General features: G+C 44.2%; 1 protein-coding gene across 1 annotated transcript in view; it reads right to left on the bottom strand.

The window, feature by feature from the left end:
• The window catches only part of fer (fer (fps/fes related) tyrosine kinase), a gene marked incomplete at its 5' end in the record, with an annotated part of 67406 nt that extends 49848 nt beyond the window's left edge, over positions 1-17558 (bottom strand). The window contains one exon of the mRNA XM_079659994.1: positions 17273-17558. Within this exon, the coding sequence (XP_079516120.1) occupies positions 17273-17558 (286 nt within the window). The remainder of the gene's footprint in view (positions 1-17272) is intronic.
• Between the last annotated feature and the right edge of the window lie 4479 nt (positions 17559-22037).

Below are 22037 nucleotides of genomic sequence, written 5' to 3'. Positions count from 1 at the left end.
CTGAGGGGGGGGGCATTGTTAAGGACAAAGAGGAGGCTATTCGTTAAGCTAATTAGCTCCTCAGGAATCTGTCCATCAGTGTAAAACTCCTCTCCACAGAACCTCCCTCTGACTCTGAGCTCAGGTCAAACTGGAAGCACAACACCGTTAACATACATCTAATTACATTTTACAAGTTCACTTTAAATGTTTCTATGATGAGTGTATGGCCTACATTTGTTTATGTGCTATAGCTACTACTATTTCATTCTAATATGTGGCAGATTATAGTTTAAATGTTGAGATGTATTTAACATCTTTAAAACTGATCAACTCCCGTTGACTTCGATTCAAATTCACCGATAATTGAACCTGAATAAATATCAACGAGTTAAAAAGAAGTCATTTTGGACTAAATTCAAACAAGTAATCTTTGGTGTAGTTTGCACCTAGTTCAAACGTGTGTATGTATAAATATAATGTGCTTTGAACCTTTCACCATAAAAGCCTGAGAACATGTTTCACCACCAACCATCTCCCTTAGTGTTTACTGAGAGAGCTGCATGTATTCCAACATGTCGTCACCTCACCGTACCCCTACGAGTGTTTAGTATTATTGTGTTGTGTATCTGTCGGCCCCCGGGGGTTTAAAGGCCTTTAACACATATCATTTACAGATGGTCCACAGTTAGACAGAATGAGTGATACACTTCATCAGATGCTAATTGATGCTTTTGGAAGGATTTACACTTCAGACATTTAGACCCCCCAGACCCATACACGTCCCAGATTAAAAGCGGTGGTGTGTGATATTGGTGATATTATTCTGTGATGAACTGCTGTCCAAAGAGACTGGAGATGAAACCAACATCTCATTCTGCTTTGTTTTCCCAACAACACGCAGTGAATGATGGCCGAACGAACGACGTTTGATCGCGAGACGCCGAGCCATAATCTGCGCCGCACATTTTAATAGAGACTGGACGATAAATCAAAAGCCTTCAAACGGCCCAAAAAGCCGTGGAAATGATTGCCTTGGCTTTAGCTGGTGCGACGCACAATAGTGTCCTCCCCTCCCTTTCCCCACTCACTGAAAAGAAAGGAAGCAGAGGAGGGGGATAATGTCCGCCGCCAAAACATTTATGGAGCGACTCCAGGGGGCGATTAAAAAGTTCTCAGTCAAACGCTGCTGCGCCTGAACGCATCACAACAACGACTGGTTAACATTCATTGGAGGCTTTTCTTCAATGTGGGAGGGGGGGGGGGGGGGGGGCAGTGCCAGATGGGAGGGGGGGGGGGGCGATGTTGGTGATTACAAAGCCTTAACTCACAGAGAGCGATGGAAATATAATCAGAGCTGAGTTCATTCTGATGTTTATCAGGGGGCGGATCCACTGGACCACTTTTTAAAATCTACAAAACTCAATCAATAATTTTCACTAATATCTCAATTGTTTTGTTGTTTTTATTGAAAACAAATAGCTATGTGCCACTTGACAACATGACATTCTAACTTGTACAAATGGAATATTAGTTCCTGTAATTGAGTTTGGAAAGCCTTAAAGGTCGTCACACTTCTCCAAACATCATTTTTAAAGTTTGTTGGTTCGTGAGATACTGAAACAAACTCTTAACACTTTTATTTCGTCTTTAAATCCTTGCACACAATTCTTTTTTTATCGGAGGGCGTTTGTTAAAGTGTTTTATATTAAAAAATAAATACAGGAAAAGGGCCAGATGGGAGGGGGGGGGGGGGGGGGGGTGTTTCTGATTACAAAGCCTTAACTCACAGAGAGCAATGGAAATGTAATCAGAGTTCATTCTGATATTTATCAGGGGGCGGATCCACAACATCTCTGAGAGCTTACATCCTTTCAGACTGAAATACATCTCAACTCAGTTATTACTTTGATTCAATACCTGGAAAACATTCACACTGAATACCATTTCAAAAAAGAAAAGCCATAATGTCAATATGTTTAACTAGTGAGAATTGACTTATCTGTGATTGAGTTTGAATTGAAGTCAATGTTAAAAGCAGTGTATTTGTAATAAAGTAAGAAATTAAATACATTAAAAAAAAATACGTTTGGTAAATGTGAAATAAATATTTAAATGTTCTGAGTTTCAATAGAAGTCAACAGTAAAATGTGTATTGTGCAAAAATAATGAATGATATAACTTTTATATAAAACCTTGGAAAAAATGGGAATGAACATTGAGGGAGGGCATGCATTTTTTTAAATATAGAAATCTGTAATTACGTTTAAATAGAAGTCAATGGTTAAGTAGTTTAGTTGTAATAAGTGAAATATATCTAAAATGAACATTTCCACTTGAAAAAATAACCCTATTCACAAGTGAGAAACAAATAATAGATATTTTGAGTTTGAATAGAAGTCAACGGTAGAATTTGATACAGATATCTACAATAATATAAAATAGCCATGTGCCACTTGTCAAAAGGACATTCTAACTTGTACAAATTGAATACTAGTTCCTGTAATTGAGTTTGGAAAGCCCTAAAGATCGTCTCACTTCTCCAAACATCATTTTAAAAGTTTTTTGTGGTGTACCTCAAGGCTGATTGCTGGGTTCTATTCTTTTTACAATTTACAAAACTCAATCAATAATAATCACTGATATATAAATTGTTTTTGTTGTTTTTATTAAAAATGTATGCTTAGGTCTGGCATTTTTTTTACTTTTACCCTTATTTAGTGAGATACTTCTATTTTAACAATTTTTAGATAGATAGATTTGTATTAATCTTTAAATCCTCGCGCACTATTCTTTTTTATCCTAGGGCATTAGTTCAAGTGTTTCACATCAAAAAGAAATACAGGAAAAAGGGCAAACATGCTCTCATACCATATTTATATACTGACACTCATTTCTTATTTTATACCCACCTGTTTACAAACTAAGATACATATTTAAGGACTTATTTACCCTTAACATGAACACTTAATGTGTCATTCAACCAGCTGACGTCAAGTTAACCAACGTCTGTGTGTGTGGTTTACTAAAGTGTGTGTGTTGGTGTCAGTGACTAATGGTGTGTCAGATATTGTGTGTGTGTGTGGGCGGGGGGGACATCTGCCTGTTTTTTGGAGCAGTTAAAACACAAAAGCCGTCACAGTGACAGAGGTTAAGTCAATCCATGAACGACCAGCTGCCCCCCCTACACACACCACCTCACCCATTCATACCCTGACACACACACACCCACACACACACACACCCACACCCACACCCATTCAACCCCCTGGTGGACGCAGTTTAATTTAATCATTAGCTTTAATGTTTAACAAATTGGAGCCCAGTTTAAGGTGGAACGATTCTCCACATTTTAAACAATTATCCACACACACACACACACACACACACACACACACACACACACACACACACACACACACACACACACACACACACACACACACACACACACACACACACACACACACACACACACACACACACACACACACATAAATAAATATATTTACAATCTAAACAGATTTTAGTTTTAATTGAATTAAAATATAATATGAATCCCTCCATAAATGACACTGATGCATCCTAATAAATCTGACAATTAAACATAATATATTTTTCATGATGTTTTTTTCACCATTTCGGCACAGCTTATATTTTATATATTTCTTTATTTTATTTATAAGCTGCTAAAGTGTGTTCGGCCATATCTTATCCAATAGAAACAAACATGAGTGCATCTCAGAGCTTGTCCTTCATCCTCCTCTGTGTGACGGAGAGTGGTCACATGATGCCGCAGCGAGCGCTCTGATTGGCTGTCGATCGGCGGCGGGTCACACTCAGGTCTCCACAGCTCAGAGCCTTACTGAGGGGGGGAATAACATGTGACAGAGGCTAATGGATCAGCACCAGAACACACACACACACACACACACACACACACACACACACACACACACACACACACACACACACACACACACACACACACATGGTTGTAATTGGAGATTAAACCTGAACAGTAAATGTTTTCCGTCTCTGAATGTCACGTTTAATTTCCCACGTTCAAAACAGACCAGACTTTCAGGATCACTTTTCAGATGAGGAATTGTTTTTGTCCAGAGACTTAAACAAAAATGAGACATTCAAAGATATTTGAAAAGCTCTTTATTTGCACTGTGCTGCAGCTCCTCTTTTCACCCTCTGTCTGAAACCAGAGCCCAGTCTGCTCTGATTGGTTAGCTGGCCGGCTCTGTTGTGATTGGTCCAACCCCTTAGAATATCTGTGTGTGTGTGTGTGTGTGTGTGTGTGTGTTTTCTTTAGCGGCGGTCCCGGTGGCATTCGTCCCGCCGCTCCACATCAAACAGGAAGTGTGTTTTTGGACGCAGTGTGAGGCTCCATTAGAGAGGAATGTTTCTCACAGATCTCAGATCTGCAGGATCAACATGGGAAACTCTCTCCGTCTCTTTCTCACTCCGTCACAGACACGCTGATCTCAAGATGTTCAGGCAGGACTGAAACATGTCACTAACATGTTCCCACAGCAGCACACGCTAACGACATGGCACTAACATGTTCCCACAGCAGCACACGCTAACGACATGGCACTAACATGTTCCCACAGCAGCACACGCTAACGACATGGCACTAACATGTTCCCACAGCAGCACACGCTAACGACATGGCACTAACATGTTCCCACAGCAGCACACGCTAACGACATGTCACTAACATGTTCCCACAGCAGCACACGCTAACGACATGGCACTAACATGTTCCCACAGCAGCACACGCTAACGACATGTCACTAACATGTTCCCACAGCAGCACACGCTAACGACATGGCACTAACATGTTCCCACAGCAGCACACGCTAACGACATGTCACTAACATGTTCCCACAGCAGCACACGCTAACGACATGTCACTAACATGTTCCCACAGCAGCACACGCTAACGACATGTCACTAACATGTTCCCACAGCAGCACACGCTAACGACATGTCACTAACATGTTCCCACAGCAGCACACACTAACTTTATAGTCTGTTTTGAATTGAGCTTTGAATGAAAAAGCGAGTCTGGTGGGAACTTCAGTTTCATGCTCTGACTGGTATGAAGACAGAGGAGCGGCATCTCGCCGACAGGCATGTCTGTTTGAGCAACTGGCTCAGTGCAAAGAAGTACACAGGGTTGGGAGAGAGAGAGAGAGAGACAGAGAGAGACAGAGACAGAGACAGAGAGAGAGAGAGAGAGAGAGAGAGAGAGAGAGAGAGAGAGAGAGAGAGAGAGAGAGAGAGAGAGAGAGAGAGGTGTGTTGTGTTGAGAATATTCAGGAGAATATTTGTAATTGTTGAAATGATAATAAACATTAGCATACAGCATATTTGTCCGCTCACATGTTGATAAGAGAATTACAAACTTGATCAAGATTCCTCTAAGGAACATTTAGAACAGATCGAAAATGTGCGATTCATTTTAGATTAATCACGATGAACTATTTTAACAGACTGACAGCCCTAATATACCTCTATACACAATCAACAGACACATTTATACATATGCACACATTAAGACATAAATAAAAACACAACAATCAATAAATACAAAATAACAGTCACTTCAATATCTGTGAGAATGAGCATCAGTGCAGACCAGAAGCCCCCTGACCGGCTAGCACCTTATTCAAACCTTTGTATTTGGTCCACTCTAACTTAAAGAGGCCCTGTTCTTCTTCTGTGGTGTCCCTCTCCTGCAGTTCTATCGGTGTTAGTGCATGTCAATGGTCCTCAGAGGCTAGAATCCCTGTGTTTCTTATCATATTAAAGACCCTCTTCTGTTAGAGGTTTTTCTTTTCGCTCCCCCCGTGTCTCAGCTCTGAGATAATATTTTCCCCCTCGAGTCGCTCACCCTCTGTACCATGTGATCCTCAAGCTGAGTAAACTCTCTCACACACACACACACACACACACACACACACACACACACACACACACACACACACACACACACACACACACACACACACACACACACACACACACACACACACACACACACACACACACACACACACACACACACACACACACACACACACACTCTGTTTGTACTCGGGGCGCTGACAGTTTATTTGACTCGTATCATCATTAATCATCTTGTTTGACAACATCAGCCAGCGGTGGAAAGTACTTTTACTCAACGACTGAAGTACTTACACTTTACTTTATATATATATCTATATCTATATATATATAGATATATATATATATGGGATGCACAGAGTTTTAGTACTCTAAGTGTGTTTTGATGCTTCTACTTATTAGATGCAGGACTTGTAGCTTTTAGATGGCAGCAGTAAAATGAAATATCTCACAGAGTTACTGACGGATCAGAATCAGTTTTATGTTGCTTTACACGTACGAGGAATTAGCTCTGGAATATGAGTCGTGTACAAAAACACAGCAAGAGGAAGAATGAACAGAAAACAGTACTTTTATAAAAGCTATTTTCAATCTTATCCTCAGAAACACAGACTGGAGTAAAAAGATGACGATGGGAAATCTCCTAAAAACACAAATGTTGTTATTTCTTATTTGAAACAGGATTTAAAAGAGGAACGTACGTCCAGTTGTGTTAAAACAGCTGTTACAGTTAATGTCACACAGCGGGGGGGGAGGGGGGGGGGGCTGTGTTTGATGTGGGAGGTCTCCCCCCCCGCTGTGATGCTCCTCAGACCATCGTTAAGCGTGTCATCAAAGAGCCAATCATAACATTATGTTACTGACACACACACACACACACACACACACACACACACACACACACACACACACACACACACACACACACACACACACACACACACACACACACACACACACACACACAGTTCCCACAATCCTCTCTGTCAGCGGGTCAGAACAGCAGAGATCAAACACAGCATTTACTGCAGGAATGTAACCGAGTACATTTATTTAAACACAGTTTTAGAATACTGTGTTTACACTCACTGCACCAGAGCATCTTTATATATTTCATATGAGTGTATGATAGTGTAGGACGCTGTGTGACGTCTTTATCAGCATTAGGACTTACTTCATTTCACTGACTTGTGTTCCCTGAGCGACTCACAATAAGTCCATCACACCAGAAAGATACCATCTCAGAACAACAGGAAAAGTGCTGATACAAGCCAAACCATAATGTCCTAATTATGAGTCCTAAACCCTGACGTTACATTTCATTTAACAGAGATGTTTCCCCTAAGCGACTCACAATAAGGCCATTCCACCATCAGTCAGCATTATGAGTCCAGAGGAATAAGAGAAGCACTTCTTCTTGTCTGAGTGTTCAGTCCTTCCTTTAATCAGATCTGCGTTCATCAGGAATCTGAATTCGTCCTCCACACTTTTATCTTTATATCTTTCTATATCCTCTGTAATGTGAGTGTAAGTGCCCCCCCCGCCCCTTTAAAGGAGAGTTATGTGTCGCTTCAGATCCGATGTGAGACAGACGATCATAATGAAGCACTCAGGGCGTGTAAAACTACAAATCCCATCTCCATCAGCGACCTCCAGTAAGAAACATGTGACCCTGACGTCCTTTAGCTCTCTAATTGGTTTGAGAGAGCTAAAGGACGTCTGTAATTACAGGTGATGTTCCCCCCCCCCCCCACCTGTAATTACCCAGAGGGAGGGGGGACATCACCTGAGGGGGGGAGGGGGGGGAGACAGATAGATCCCTCAGGGGGTGATGGGGGGGGGGTGATGGCTTAAAAGCAAAGCGGCCACTAGAGACTCGATGACCTGAAGACGAGAGAGGGGAGTCATCTGCTGTCAGTCAGTGCTGCTTTAATCAAGGACACGCAGGACACACACACACACACACACACACACACACACACACACACACACACACACACACACACACACACACACACACACACACACACACACACACACACACACACACACACACACACACACACACACACACAGGTAGCAGGTTGTTAGTCTCTGCAGAGTGTTGTTTGTGCATCCCTGTTTCAACCTTTTTGGACCCACTGTACATTTTTTACATTTTTGTAGTACTTCGCCAGGTGTACATTTAGCACATCTGGCGAAATCTCACAGCACAGTCCTTTTAACTGATGTAATTGTCGACAGTATTCAGGAACTGTACGAGCTGCAGTGTTTTACAAACAGTGTGCACTCATTTAGCCACTTGTTAGTGTCTTTATTTTCCCTGAAGGGCAAATGTTATTAGCTGTTTGGTGGAAGAGGTGAATCACAGATATTGAGTAAAAAGTCAAATTCTAAGAAAAAAGTCAAATTCTGAGAAAATAGTCAAAATGTTTGACTGTCCATTAATTTGAGACGGTAAAGGTGTCTCTTTAAATCCATCCACTCTGCAGTGTTTAAAAGCTAATTGAAAAGCATGCTAACCCTCTGGGAGCCTCAGCCAATCACAAAGCTGTAGACAGGAAGTCAGAGCGAGGATTCATGAAGTTCTGATAAGGCTTTCTCCCGTCTGGAAAAATCTGAGAGTGTTTCATGATGGAGGTGTGTGAGGAGGTTTCAGGGGAATCATGGAGCTCCTGCAGGCCGTCTGTCAGCCGTCTGTCAGCCTAATGCAGGCCATCTGTCAGCCGCCTGTCAGCCATCTGTCAGCCGTCTGTCGGCCGCCTGTCAGCTGCCTGTCAGCCGCCTGTCAGCCGCCTGTCAGCCGCCTATCAGCCGTCTGTCAGCCGTTTGTCAGCCTACTGTCAGCCGTCTGTCAGCCTAATGCAGGCCGTCTGTCAGCCATCTGTCAGCCGCCTGTCAGCCTACTGTGAGCCTTCTGTCAGCCATCTGTCAGCCGCCTGTCAGCCTACTGTCAGCCTAATGCAGGCCGTCTGTCAGCCATCTGTCAGCCGCCTGTCAGCCTACTGTGAGCCATCTGTCAGCTGTCTGTCAGCCGCCTGTCAGCCTACTGTGAGCCGTCTGTCAGCTGTCTGTCAGCTGTCGGTCAGCCGCCTGTCAGCCTACTGTGAGCCGTCTGTCAGCTGTCTGTCAGCTGTCTGTCAGCCGCCTGTCAGCCTACTGTCAGCTGCTAGAGAGTAGCTCCACGATTCATTAGCTCCATTAGCTCCATTAGCTCCATTAGCTCCATGCTTCATTAGCTCTATTAGCTCCATGCTTCATTAGCTCCATGCTCCATTAGCTCCATTAGCTCCATTAGCTCTATTAGCTCCATGCTTCATTAGCTCTATTAGCTCCATGCTTCATTAGCTCCATGCTCCATTAGCTCCATTAGCTCCATTAGCTCCATGCTTCATTAGCTCCATGCTCCATTAGCTCCATTAGCTCCATTAGCTCCATTAGCTCCATTAGCTCCATGCTTCATTAGCTCCATTAGCTCCATTAGCTCCATTAGCTCCATTAGCTCTATTAGCTCCATGCTTCATTAGCTCCATTAGCTCTATTAGCTCCATGCTCCATTAGCTCCATTAGCTCCATTAGCTCCATTAGCTCTATTAGCTCCATTAGCTCCTATTTCATTAGCTCCATTAGCTCCATTAGCTCTATTAGCTCCATTAGCTCCTATTTCATTAGCTCTATTAGCTCCATTAGCTCTATTAGCTCCATTAGCTCCATTAGCTCCATTAGCTCCATTAGCTCTATTAGCTCCTATTTCATTAGCTCTATTAGCTCCATGCTTCATTAGCTCCATGCTCCATTAGCTCCATTAGCTCCATTAGCTCCATGCTTCATTAGCTCCATGCTCCATTAGCTCCATTAGCTCCATTAGCTCCATGCTCCATTAGCTCCATTAGCTCCATGCTCCATTAGCTCCATTAGCTCCATGCTCCATTAGCTCCATTAGCTCTATTAGCTCCATGCTTCATTAGCTCCATTAGCTTCATTAGCTCCATGCTCCATTAGCTCCATTAGCTCCATTAGCTCCATGCTTCATTAGCTCCATGCTCCATTAGCTCCATTAGCTCCATTAGCTCCATTAGCTCCATTAGCTCCATGCTTCATTAGCTCCATTAGCTCCATTAGCTCCATTAGCTCCATTAGCTCTATTAGCTCCATGCTTCATTAGCTCCATTAGCTCTATTAGCTCCATGCTCCATTAGCTCCATTAGCTCCATTAGCTCCATTAGCTCTATTAGCTCCTATTTCATTAGCTCTATTAGCTCTATTAGCTCCATGCTTCATTAGCTCCATTAGCTCCATTAGCTCCATGCTTCATTAGCTCCATTAGCTCCATTAGCTCCATTAGCTCCATTAGCTCCATTAGCTTTATTAGCTCCATTAGCTCCATGCTTCATTAGCTCCATTAGCTCTATTAGCTCCATGCTTCATTAGCTCCATTAGCTCCATTAGCTCCATTAGCTCCATGCTTCATTAGCTCCATTAGCTCTATTAGCTCCATGCTTCATTAGCTCCATTAGCTCCATTAGCTCCATTAGCTTCATTAGCTCCATGCTCCATTAGCTCCATTAGCTCCATTAGCTCCATTAGCTCCATTAGCTCTATTAGCTCCATGCTTCATTAGCTCCATGCTCCATTAGCTCCATTAGCTCCATTAGCTCTATTAGCTCCATTAGCTCTATTAGCTCCATGCTTCATTAGTTCCATTAGCTTCATTCTGCTTCATTCTGCAGGTGTAAAGTGAGACGTGCTTCATTTAGCTGCTTTAATGAGGCGTCAGGAGGAGAGTGACCTGCTCTCAGGGGTTAATATGAGCATCAAACAGGCCGTCTGCACACAGGAAACACTGCTGATGCAAAGATGTAGCATGTACCCTGGAATAAGTCAAAATTCTGAGAAAAAATACAAATTCTGAGAAAAAAGTAACATAAAATAAAAAGATCCAAATCTGAGAAAAAAGTCTAATTCTGTGAAAAACGTCAAATTATAAGAACAAAGTTAAATTAGAAGAAAAAAGTCAAATTTGAGAAAAAAGACAAATTCTAAGAAAAAAGTCAAAATCTGAGAAAAAAATCAGAGAAAAAAATCAAATTCAGTCATCTGAGATCTGTACCATACAAAGTAGATTTTCTCTCCAAGCACCACAATACTAAAGCTGAATATGAGCGAAGCCCCTCCCCTTCCGGTGGACCTCCATGGACCTTATTTCTGAAAAATATGTATTGAAGTCAATGGAGAGAGAAAGATTATCTTTCCATCCCGTTTGAATTGTGCCACGAATTACACATATGATGTTTGTCAATTTAAAAGATAATTTTGGAAGTCAAAAAAAAAAAAATGTGTGGTAAAACTGTGAAGTAACACTTTGTGTGAAACGCTGAATGAACTACATCTCTGGTCCAGCACACGTCACCACACACCCAGACGGCCGTCACGTTGGCACATTTCACTTCTTTCTTTCAGAACGAGGCGGAAAGTATTAAAAGAGGTGAAAATCACTCCAAGTCTGTGCATGTTGAGAGCTGTACACACACAGGGGGAGTTAGTCGGTTCATTAGAGCCAGCATGCGGGACCGGCTTCAAGGTTTCGGTGAGTAACACGAGGGTAATGTGTAACGTTAATGACATCGCTTACTCTGGGATTTGTAGTCTTTCTAGTTGCGTATTTTTCATAGTCTTATATTTCAACAGTTTTACGACAAACTGTGACTTTTTTACATGGAAAGGATTTTTTAAATTGACAAACATCATATGTGTAATTCGTGGCACAATTCAAACGGGATGGAAAGATAATCTTTCTCTCTCCATTGACTTCAATACAGACTTTTTCCTAAATGAGGTCCCATAGGGCGGTAGTAGAAGGGCGGCACTTCACCTCTCTATTAATCTGAGACTGTAAATACATTCAGTGAAATAATAATGATAACAAAACAAAAAAAAAGATTACCAATACAAAAAAGAGAATCCACCTGAGGTCCAGAGGTCCAGCTCTCAAAGGTTTATCGATCTGCATCTGCTGCCTGTCAGAGGGAGTTTTTACTCTTACAGTATGTGTGTGAGTGTGAGTGTGTGTGTGTGTGTGTGTGTGTGTGTGTGTGTGTGTGTGCATTAGTATGTGTGTGCAGTAGTTGACCCTGCTCTGCATACTGCAGCTCTCTCCATCAGCATGCACTGACACCTGCACTGTTTAATGCACTCCTCCACTTTATTAATGCCCAACGTGTGATAAACATTTCTGCAGCGCAAGCTCACAGGTCACACACAGATACGTACGCACGAACGCACGCACACACACACAAATAATCCCACTCAAGCATTTTGCAAGGGGTGCTTTCATGTAATCATTTGATGAATATAGCCCAACATTAGCCTCCTTTAGCTTAGCGGTGGTGATGTGAAGTCATGTGACCGTGCTGTAGTTCCTTTATAGCCCAACATTAGCCTCCTTTAGCTTAGCGGTGGTGACGTGAAGTCATGTGACCGTGCTGTAGTTCCTTTACAGCCCAACATTAACCTCCTTTAGCTTAGCGGTGGTGACGTGAAGTCATGTGACCGTGCTGTAGTTCCTTTACAGCCCAACATTAGCCTCCTTTAGCTTAGCGGTGGTGACGTGAAGTCATGTGACCGTGCTGTAGTTCCTTTATAACCCAACATTAGCCTCCTTTAGCTTAGCGGTGGTGACGTGAAGTCATGTGACCGTGCTGTAGTTCCTTTATAGCCCAACATTAGCCTCCTTTAGCTTAGCGGTGGAGACGTGAAGTCATGTGACCGTGCTGTAGTTCCTTTATAGCCCAACATTAGCCTCCTTTAGCTTAGCGGTGGTGACGTGAAGTCATGTGACCGTGCTGTAGTTCCTTTATAGCCCAACATTAGCCTCTTTTAGCTTAGCGGTGGAGACGTGAAGTCATGTGACCGTGCTGTAGTTCCCTTATAGCCCAACATTAGCCACCTTTAGCTTAGCGGTGGTGACGTGAAGTCATGTGACCGTGCTGTAGTTCCTTTATAACCCAACATTAGCCTCCTTTAGCTTAGCGGTGGTGACGTGAAGTCATGTGACCGTGCTGTAGTTCCTTTATAGCCCAACATTAGCCTCCTTTAGCTTAGCGGTGGAGACGTGAAGTCATGTGACCGTGCTGTAGTTCCTTTATAGCCCAACATTAGCCTCCTTTAGCTTAGCGGTGGTGACGTGAAGTCATGTGACCGTGCTGTAGTTCCTTTATAGCCCAACATTAGCCTCTTTTAGCTTAGCGGTGGAGACGTGAAGTCATGTGACCGTGCTGTAGTTCCCTTATAGCCCAACATTAGCCTCCTTTAGCTTAGCGGTGGTGACGTGAAGTCATGTGACCGTGCTGTAGTTCCTTTATAGCCCAGCATTAGCCACATTTGGCCTAGCGGTGGTGACATGGAGCTTATAAGTAGCAGAGCCATATGTTGTGCTGTAATGTTGTGAGACAGATCAGAGAATCTCATCTCGTTTCACCCTGATCTGTTCCTCATGTCAGAGACAACAGGAAGTCAGAGAAACATCAGAGGATGATTGACAGCAGGAGGGTTTATATTAATAAAGAAGTTAATGTAAACTAGCTCCTGAAGGTATCATCAAATATATCATATATATTATTCTGAAATGGACCAATCTGCACAATGACTACTTTTACTGTCGCTACTTTAATCTTTATTTTGATGATAATATTTTTCTACTTTCACTTGAGGAACATTTTGAATGCAGGACTTTTACTGTAAGAGTATTCCTACACTCTGGTACTTCTACTTTTATTCAAGAACAAGATCTGAGTACTTCTACTTTTACTCAAGTACAAGATCTGAGTACTTCTACTTTTACTAAGTACAATATCTTCTCTGACTCTGATTTGAATATCCCAGAATGAGCCCTATGGATACCCAGAATGCATTGCACCTGGAGGACCAATCAGATCTCGTGGCTCTAGAGCTGTAGCGTGAGAGAAAGAGGATCAGAATAAATAGAGTTTAGACGTTAGAGATTAATGGAGTTCAGTTGTTTTCCGCCCCCGGCCAATGAGACGCTCTCATTAATAAGTGATTAATCTCAGCGCGGTGATTAATTAGTGCTTGTGACGGAGAACTTTCCCCGGCTCAGGAATGCACACACACACACACACACACACACACACACACACACACACACACACACACACACACACACACACACACACACACACACACACACACACACACACACACACACACACACACACACACACACACACACACACACACACACACACACACACATTTATCTCAGCGGCCTCACGGTCAGTTTGCATATCCCCCCCCCAAAGGCCCCTCTCTGTGATTGATTGCTTTTCTGTTTTATTTGCAGGTTGGAAACCCGAAGTTTTTTCTGTGTAAACGAGGACGCTTCCTTCGCTTTGAAATTGATTTGAATTGCTGCTGGACGAGATGTGTGTTTTTCTCACAGCCCTGACACCCCCCCACTGCACACACACACACACACAGACACACACAGACACACACAGACACACACACACACACACACACACACACACACACACACACACACACACACACACACACACACACACACACACACACACACACACACACACACACACACACACACACACCTTTAAATACTTGATGCAGAAACACTTCTCTCAGGCAGCATCTCGTGCTTTATTTATTAGTTATTAAAACATGTTGCAGGCAGGGTGCATTCTGGGAAAGGTCGACAGTTTTCTCATTATTTTGACTCTAAACAGCTGACGCGATGCATAATGAAGACTCATTACAGACTGAGTCCACAGGAAAGCTTTATCAACACCGAGGAGGAACACACAGACACTGAATGCATTTCTATTTGTGGGCGCTTAAACACTGAGAGCAGACTTTCCACTCAGCACATCTTCATTTGATCAATATAATCACATGACTTCTTCCCATATTACTAGGTTAGCTAACTAGCTGACAGCACATCTGCAATACTATCACAAGTTGTTTCTAAAGGCTGCTGAATGTTTCCTCAATGCTGCATGTGTTGTCAATTTGTAAAGATAGATAAATAGTAGGGCTGTCAGTCGATTCAAATATTTAATAGCGATTTTCGATCTGTTCTCAATGTTCCTTAGAGAAATGTTTTTCAAGTTTGTAATACCCTTATCAACATATGAGTGGACAAATATGCTTTATGCTAATGTTTGTTTATTATCATTTGAACAATGAAAAATATTCTCAACACAACAACCTGGAACCTCTCTCTCTCTCTCTCTCTCTCTCTCTCTCTCTCTCTCTCTCTCTCTCTCCCAGCCCTGTGTACTTCTTTGCACTGAGGCAGTTGCTCAAACAGACATGCCTGTTTACAGTTGTTGGCGAGATGCCGCTCCTCTGTCTTCATAGCAGTCAAAGCATGAGACTGAAGTTCCCACAGGGGTCAAAACAATGCGCTGTGACGTGCAGTCGACACGTTGGATGTGATCCCAATGATCTCACGCAGCCCCTCGTCCTCCACAGTGTGAAGCTGTAGCCCCCCATTTAGCTATCGCTGTTGTTGTCCTGGCGTCTCCCCGGAAAACTTTCAAGTGTGGTCTGCCGCAAGCGAGCGGCAGGAGCGGGGCTGTCAGCAGGGGCGGACTGGCCGTCTGTAGAATCTGGAGATCCACAGAACGGCCGGTCGTCAAGTACCGTTGACGGCCGGCACCGACCTTACTTTATTATGTCTTTAAACGGCCTCATCGAAGTTGCGCCGACAGAGGTCCGCCGTTTCCCCGCAGCGAGGCTTCCCCCCCCTTGACAGTTCACTAGCACCCCCCCCTCTCCCACCATCCAACTAACAACAACGTCAAGCCTTTGGGCCCTGAAACTACGGGGCGGGCCCGAGGAAAAATACACATGCGTTAATCGTACGTTAAAATAATTATTTGCGTTAACGCGTTATTAACGCGTTAACTTGACAGCCCTAATGAATAGTATTACATAATATTTGGCGTCCCACAGGGATCTGTACTCGGACCATTTTAGTTTTGTCTAAAAAATGATTTGACTTCCTCTCTTCAAAAAGATAAATGTTTAACTTCTTCGACCCTTTTAAATCATTTTCTTATATTTATATATCTAATTTAATCTTCTAATGACACATTCTTGTGTTTGTATTTGTAGCGTTTGGTTTCTGCAGCTTTTAGTAAACGCTGCCATGTCTCCTCAAGTAGCTGAATGCTCTCTAAACTCTGCACGTGTTGTTGCTTCATGAGGAACATTTGGGTTTTTATATCTGCATCCTCTCTGAAGCTGCTTCTCCTGATGGAGGAGTTTTGAGACGTTGTGTTTGCACCTCTTAGCCTCCGTACAAAAGCTCATCTCAGTATGCAACATATTTGAGTTCATGACCGATATCCAAACGCACCTTTTCACCACATGACCTTTATTTACATGTCTTAAACATCTCCTATCATGTCACTTGTTGATGTCTTCTCTACATGTGTCCCCCGTGTGTCCCCCGTGTGTCCCCTGTGTGTCCCCGGTGTGTCCCCATGTGTCCCCAGTGTGTCCCCATGTGTCCCCGGTGTGTCCCCTGTGTGTCCCCCGTGTGTCAGGAGACTCTCAAAGTGTCAGGAAATAAACCCCTCTCTCTTCTCCTCCGTACCCACATCTCTAAAAACCGGGAACAACGGAGCTGATCCAGATTTGCTGCGTCATGACGACATTACTAAAATGTGGGCGGGCTTTAAACCCACGGGCCAATCAGAAAGGTTGCTGTCAGAAACAATGAGACGTGTTCTGGAAGTAATATGGTCTGTGTTTACTTTAGCATGCTAACACTCAGAGCTAACCTGTGCTGGAGAGAGTGTGTGTGAAGAAGCAGGAAATCAAAAGGAAGTCACCTTGTGGTAAACCTGAGAGAGAGAGAGAGTTTGAGCTCCATCCTGTTTCAGAGAGGATCCTTGATGTGGTTTGGAACATGATGTGGAGTTTCATCACGGCAGCATTTAGCTGAGTTTCTGCTGGGAGAGTTCTCCTGATGAGATCTACTCTCTCTCTGAAGCTTCTGACCCAGAGTCAGCTCAGCTGGAAGAGAGGGGGGGGGGGGGGCTACAAGGATCTGTTTGGGGTTTGGAGCAGGACACTTCAGAGACATGTCCTTAGTAACAGCTGGAAGAGAGGGGGGGGGGGGCTACAAGGATCTGTTTGGGGTTTGGAGCAGGACACTTCAGAGACATGTCCTTAGTAACAGCTGGAAGAGAGGGGGGGGGGGGGGCTACAAGGATCTGTTTGGGGTTTGGAGCAGGACGCTTCAGAGACATGTCCTTATATCTGAGACCTATAATATATGCCTAACATAGTATAATAGGAGACCTTTAAGTGAACGCAAACCAACCGTCAAAAGTCCCTGATCCCTCCCAGAATCTCGTATTTCCCCTGTCTCCATGTCCCCGTCTCCATGTCCCCGTCTCCATGTCCCCGTCTCCATGTCCCTGTCTCCATGTTCCCGTCTCCATGTCCCCGTCTCCATGTCCCGTCTCCATGTCCCTGTCTCCATGTCCCGTCTCCATGTCCCTGTCTCCATGTCCCGTCTCCATGTCCCTGTCCCCATGTCCCCGTCTCCATGTCCATGTCTCCATGTCCACGTCTCCATGTCCCTGTCTCCATGTCCCCATCTCCATGTCCCCGTCTTCATGTCCCCGTCTCCATGTCCCAGTCTCCATGTCCCCGTCTCCATGTCCCTGTCTCCATGTCCCCATCTCCATGTCCCCATCTCCATGTCCCCGTCTCCATGTCCCCGTCTCCATGTCCCAGTCTCCATGTCCCCGTCTTCATGTCCCAGTCTCCATGTCCCAGTCTCCATGTCCCAGTCTCCATGTCCCCGTCTTCATGTCCCCGTCTCCATGTCCCCGTCTCCATGTCCCCATCTCCATGTCCCAGTCTCCATGTCCCCGTCTTCATGTCCCAGTCTCCATGTCCCAGTCTCCATGTCCCAGTCTCCATGTCCAGTCTCCATGTCCCCGTCTCCATGTCCTCATCTCCATGTCCCAGTCTCCATGTCCCCGTCTTCATGTCCCAGTCTCCATGTCCCCATCTCCATGTCCCAGTCTCCATGTCCCCGTCTCCATGTCCCCATCTCCATGTCCCCGTCTTCATGTCCCAGTCTCCATGTCCCTGTCTCCATGTCCCAGTCTCCATGTCCCCGTCTTCATGTCCCCGTCTCCATGTCCCCGTCTCCATGTCCCATCTCCATGTCCCAGTCTCCATGTCCCGTCTCCATGTCCCAGTCTCCATGTCCCCGTCTCCATGTCCCCGTCTCCATGTCCCTGTCTCCATGTCCCCGTCTTCTTGTCCCTGTCTCCATGTCCCCGTCTTCATGTCCCAGTCTCCATGTCCCTGTCTCCATGTCCCAGTCTCCATGTCCCCGTCTCATCCATGTCCCCGTCTCCATGTCCCAGTCTCCATGTCATCTCCATGTCCAGTCTCCATGTCCCCGTCTCCATGTCCCAGTCTCCATGTCCCCGTCTCCATGTCCCGTCTCCATGTCCCTGTCTCCATTGTCCCCGTCTTCTTGTCCCTGTCTCCATGTCCCCTGTTCCAGAGAGTTGTCTCTGTGTTTTCTCTGTGTGAGTGATGTGAGCAGACATACGGACGTTAACAGTTATTTCTGCAGCGCGGGGAATATCCCAGATGGTTTCCGTGGTTTCATGATGCTCAGAGTTCCCGGCTTTACGGCGTCCCTCATACCGCACCTCGCGCCTCGGAAACATAAAGCTGTGAATGAAGCTCTCTGATGGGCCGACAGACGTTCATAAAGCTGAGAGGAGCAGCTGCAGACTTTATGTGGAAACATCCAGATCTGTGGCGCTTCAGCGTGAAATATCACCTGAGCGGAGGCTGAATGTTAATCACACAATCTCTAAAGCAGTGTCTCACAGAAGAGATGCGTCACGCCCACGATACTCACTACTTCTCTAAGAATACAGACTCAGATATTCAAAGGTTCTCTTGTCATATGCTCAGCAGCTACAGGTTAGAAATGGCAATGAAAACTCAAAGAAGAAGAAGTCTCTGTAAATAGAATATGAAAATAAATAATCTACATTAAGACTTACGGTTTATTGTGGTTTATGTCACAGAATAGCTGTGATATAAACAATATGACCTACTCTTTAAAGAATCAAGTCCATTTAAAAAGAGAATAACATTTAAATCCTTCAAGGAATATTATTCGTAATATTTTGAAACAAATGTCTGATTTTTTTTAAGCAAGACCTCATTTTTTATTTATATTTCTCGATTTCTTTTTATGTTTAATTTATCTAAACGTTTATTTATTTTTCCCGCAGTATAAAGATGAATTATTCTGACGCCTCACACTAACGGAGGTTCCTGTAAGGGAGCCAGATCTAACAGCTGGACGGTTTACTGCGGGTCGGGGGGGAGGGCTCTGAAAGCAGTGAGGTGGGTTTAGTTCACATTCACTGACAGAAGTCAACAAGAGCCCGTAAACAGAATAAACATTAAGTCATGACTGAGAGCGGGGGGGTTTCATTAGCACACAGCTAGAGCGTAGATCTGAGGTCTCAGGCTCCTCCAACAGTGTGCAATAAAACAGATCAAATATGTATACGTCTCCATGTATACACTGTAAAAACTCAAAGTATATATTTCAAATATCTACAGTAGGGTGTAACGGTGTCCGTATTCGTACCGTACCGTGACGTCCGTACCGTGACGGTTCGGACGTCACGGTACGGGACATGCAGTCACACGACGAATACGCTTTTTTTTTACGAGTGGGAAAAAGGTCTGTCCTTCAGGCGGAATCCATTACACTATTTATAATCCAGGGGGCGGTATTGCGCCTAAAAGCTGTTTGCCAGCCGCCCTTAAACAATAAATGAAGAACAAGAAGAAACACAACAACAAAACGAACAAAATACAAGAATAAAAGTTAGTCTGGTGATTTCAGATAACTCACAGGAGCTAGAACCCTCCTGCTTCTTTTGAATCAGCTGTGGGAACATTTCCTGTTCCCCGTGGACTACAATAACGATGGAGTGTGAGTGGTGGATCGGACGAAGCCGGTGTGTCGGCGTTGTTAGACAGCGGTGCAGTACGCTAATGGTAACACACGCAAACATGCTACATAATATCAGAAGGCATCACCCAGATGTGCCAATCACGGAGCCCGGCAAAAGACAGCAGCAGTTCAGCAGCTGATCCCTTTAAGGAAGCCAAGAGACATGAGAGCCGAGAGACCAAAACAAATAACGGAAGCTTTTTGCATATGTTTTTCAACGGCTATGCTACGCCCTTATGCAATAGTAGAGGACCCCGGCTTTTATTGAAAGTGATTGAAACACTTTCTTATTATTTATTTTGTAATATTTTCAAGACATTGTTTTTAGTTTTACAGCTTATTGAACCTTTTTGTTCAGCCATTATAGATAAATATTATAGATTATAGATACGGCCATCTGAGTGTGTGTGGTTTGTTTTTAATGTGTTTAGTGTGTAATAAAGTTAATTATTAAAAATGTTAAAGTTCCTTATTTTTATACTGAAACTTGAACTACTGTTCAAAATAAATAAAAAACAAACCTGGTATTATACATTTGGGACTTTTTTTGCTTTGCTTTTTCTTGTTGTACCGAACCCGTACCGAACCGTGACCCCCAAACTGAGGTACGTACGTGAATTCTGTGAACCCCTAATCTACAGTAGTCAGAATGTGTCTTACACTCGAAATGAGACATAATAACTGAAGAGGTAACAATGCAGTGAGATATAGGGTCTTGTTTTTAGCCAGTGCCACTTCTAGACTCTAGAAAAACACCTTATTTTGAGTTGTATCTCAAATGAAACAAGTTTCTCAAGCTGCTACAACAAAATCTTATTAGAAAATCACCAACTAACGTCACAAAATAAGCTGCAAATGCTCAAAGGTTTTCAACTTTCTGACGTTAGTTGGTGATTTTCTAATAAGATTTTTTATTAAATTATAATTATATAATTAATTTATTATTTTATTTTATTTTATTATTAAAGTATTGTATCAGTTTTCTAACAACATATGAAGCTCAGCGCAAGTTCAACCAGGAAGACCGTCTTTACTCTTCATTAACTATTTCTATGTTACTACTCTCTCTCCTCTCATTAAGTGATCGGGGTGTCGCTCCCCAGCTTAACCAATCACTTCGCTCTATTCTCACAAGCCTATCATAGCGCTCTGCTAACCCTTTTAAATCTGCTTTCCCCTCTGACAGCTGTCATTTCAGGTGACTCGACGCAACCCTCCTTCCCCCCTTTTCACCTCCTGTCCCTCTGAATCCAGGGTCAAGCTAAGCCCCTCCCCTTCAGACCGACCCCAACCATCCATTCACCACCACCAGGGTCAAGCTAAGCCCCTCCCCTTCAGACCGACCCCAACTATCCATTCACCACCACCAGGGTCAAGCTAAGCCCCTCCTCTTCAGACCGACCCCAGCTATCCATTCACCACCACCAGGGTCAAGCTAAGCCCCTCCCCTTCAGACCGACCCCAACCATCCATTCAACACCACCAGGGTCAAGCTAAGCCCCTCCCCTTCAGACCGAACCCAACTATCCATTCACCACCACCAGGGTCAAGCTAAGCCCCTCCCCTTCATACCAACCCCAACCATCCATTCACCACCACCAGGGTCAAGCTAAGCCCTTCCCCTTCAGACTGACCCCAACTATCCATTCACCACCACCAGGGTCAAGCTAAGCCCCTCCCCTTCATACCGACCCCAACCATCCATTCACCACCACATACCGACCCCAACCATCCATTCACCACCACCAGGGTCAAGCTAAGCCACTCCCCTTCAGACCGACCCCAACTATCCATTCACCACCACCAGGGTCAAGCTAAGCCCCTCCCCTTCAGACCGACCCCAACTATCCATTCACCACCACCAGGGTCAAGCTAAGCCCCTCCCCTTCATACCGACCCCAACCATCCATTCACCACCACCAGGGTCAAGCTAAGCCCCTCCCCTTCATACCGACCCCAACCATCCATTCACCACCACCAGGGTCAAGCTAAGCCCCTCCCCTTCAGACCGACCCCAACTATCCATTCACCACCACCAGGGTCAAGCTAAGCCCCTCCCCTTCATACCGACCCC

This window comes from Notothenia rossii (genome assembly GCF_949606895.1).
Source record: "Notothenia rossii genome assembly, chromosome: 11".
NCBI classification, from domain to species: domain Eukaryota; kingdom Metazoa; phylum Chordata; class Actinopteri; order Perciformes; family Nototheniidae; genus Notothenia; species Notothenia rossii.
The sequence above is the reverse complement of the archived record's forward strand: the minus strand, read 5'-3'. Positions and strand labels throughout refer to the sequence as shown.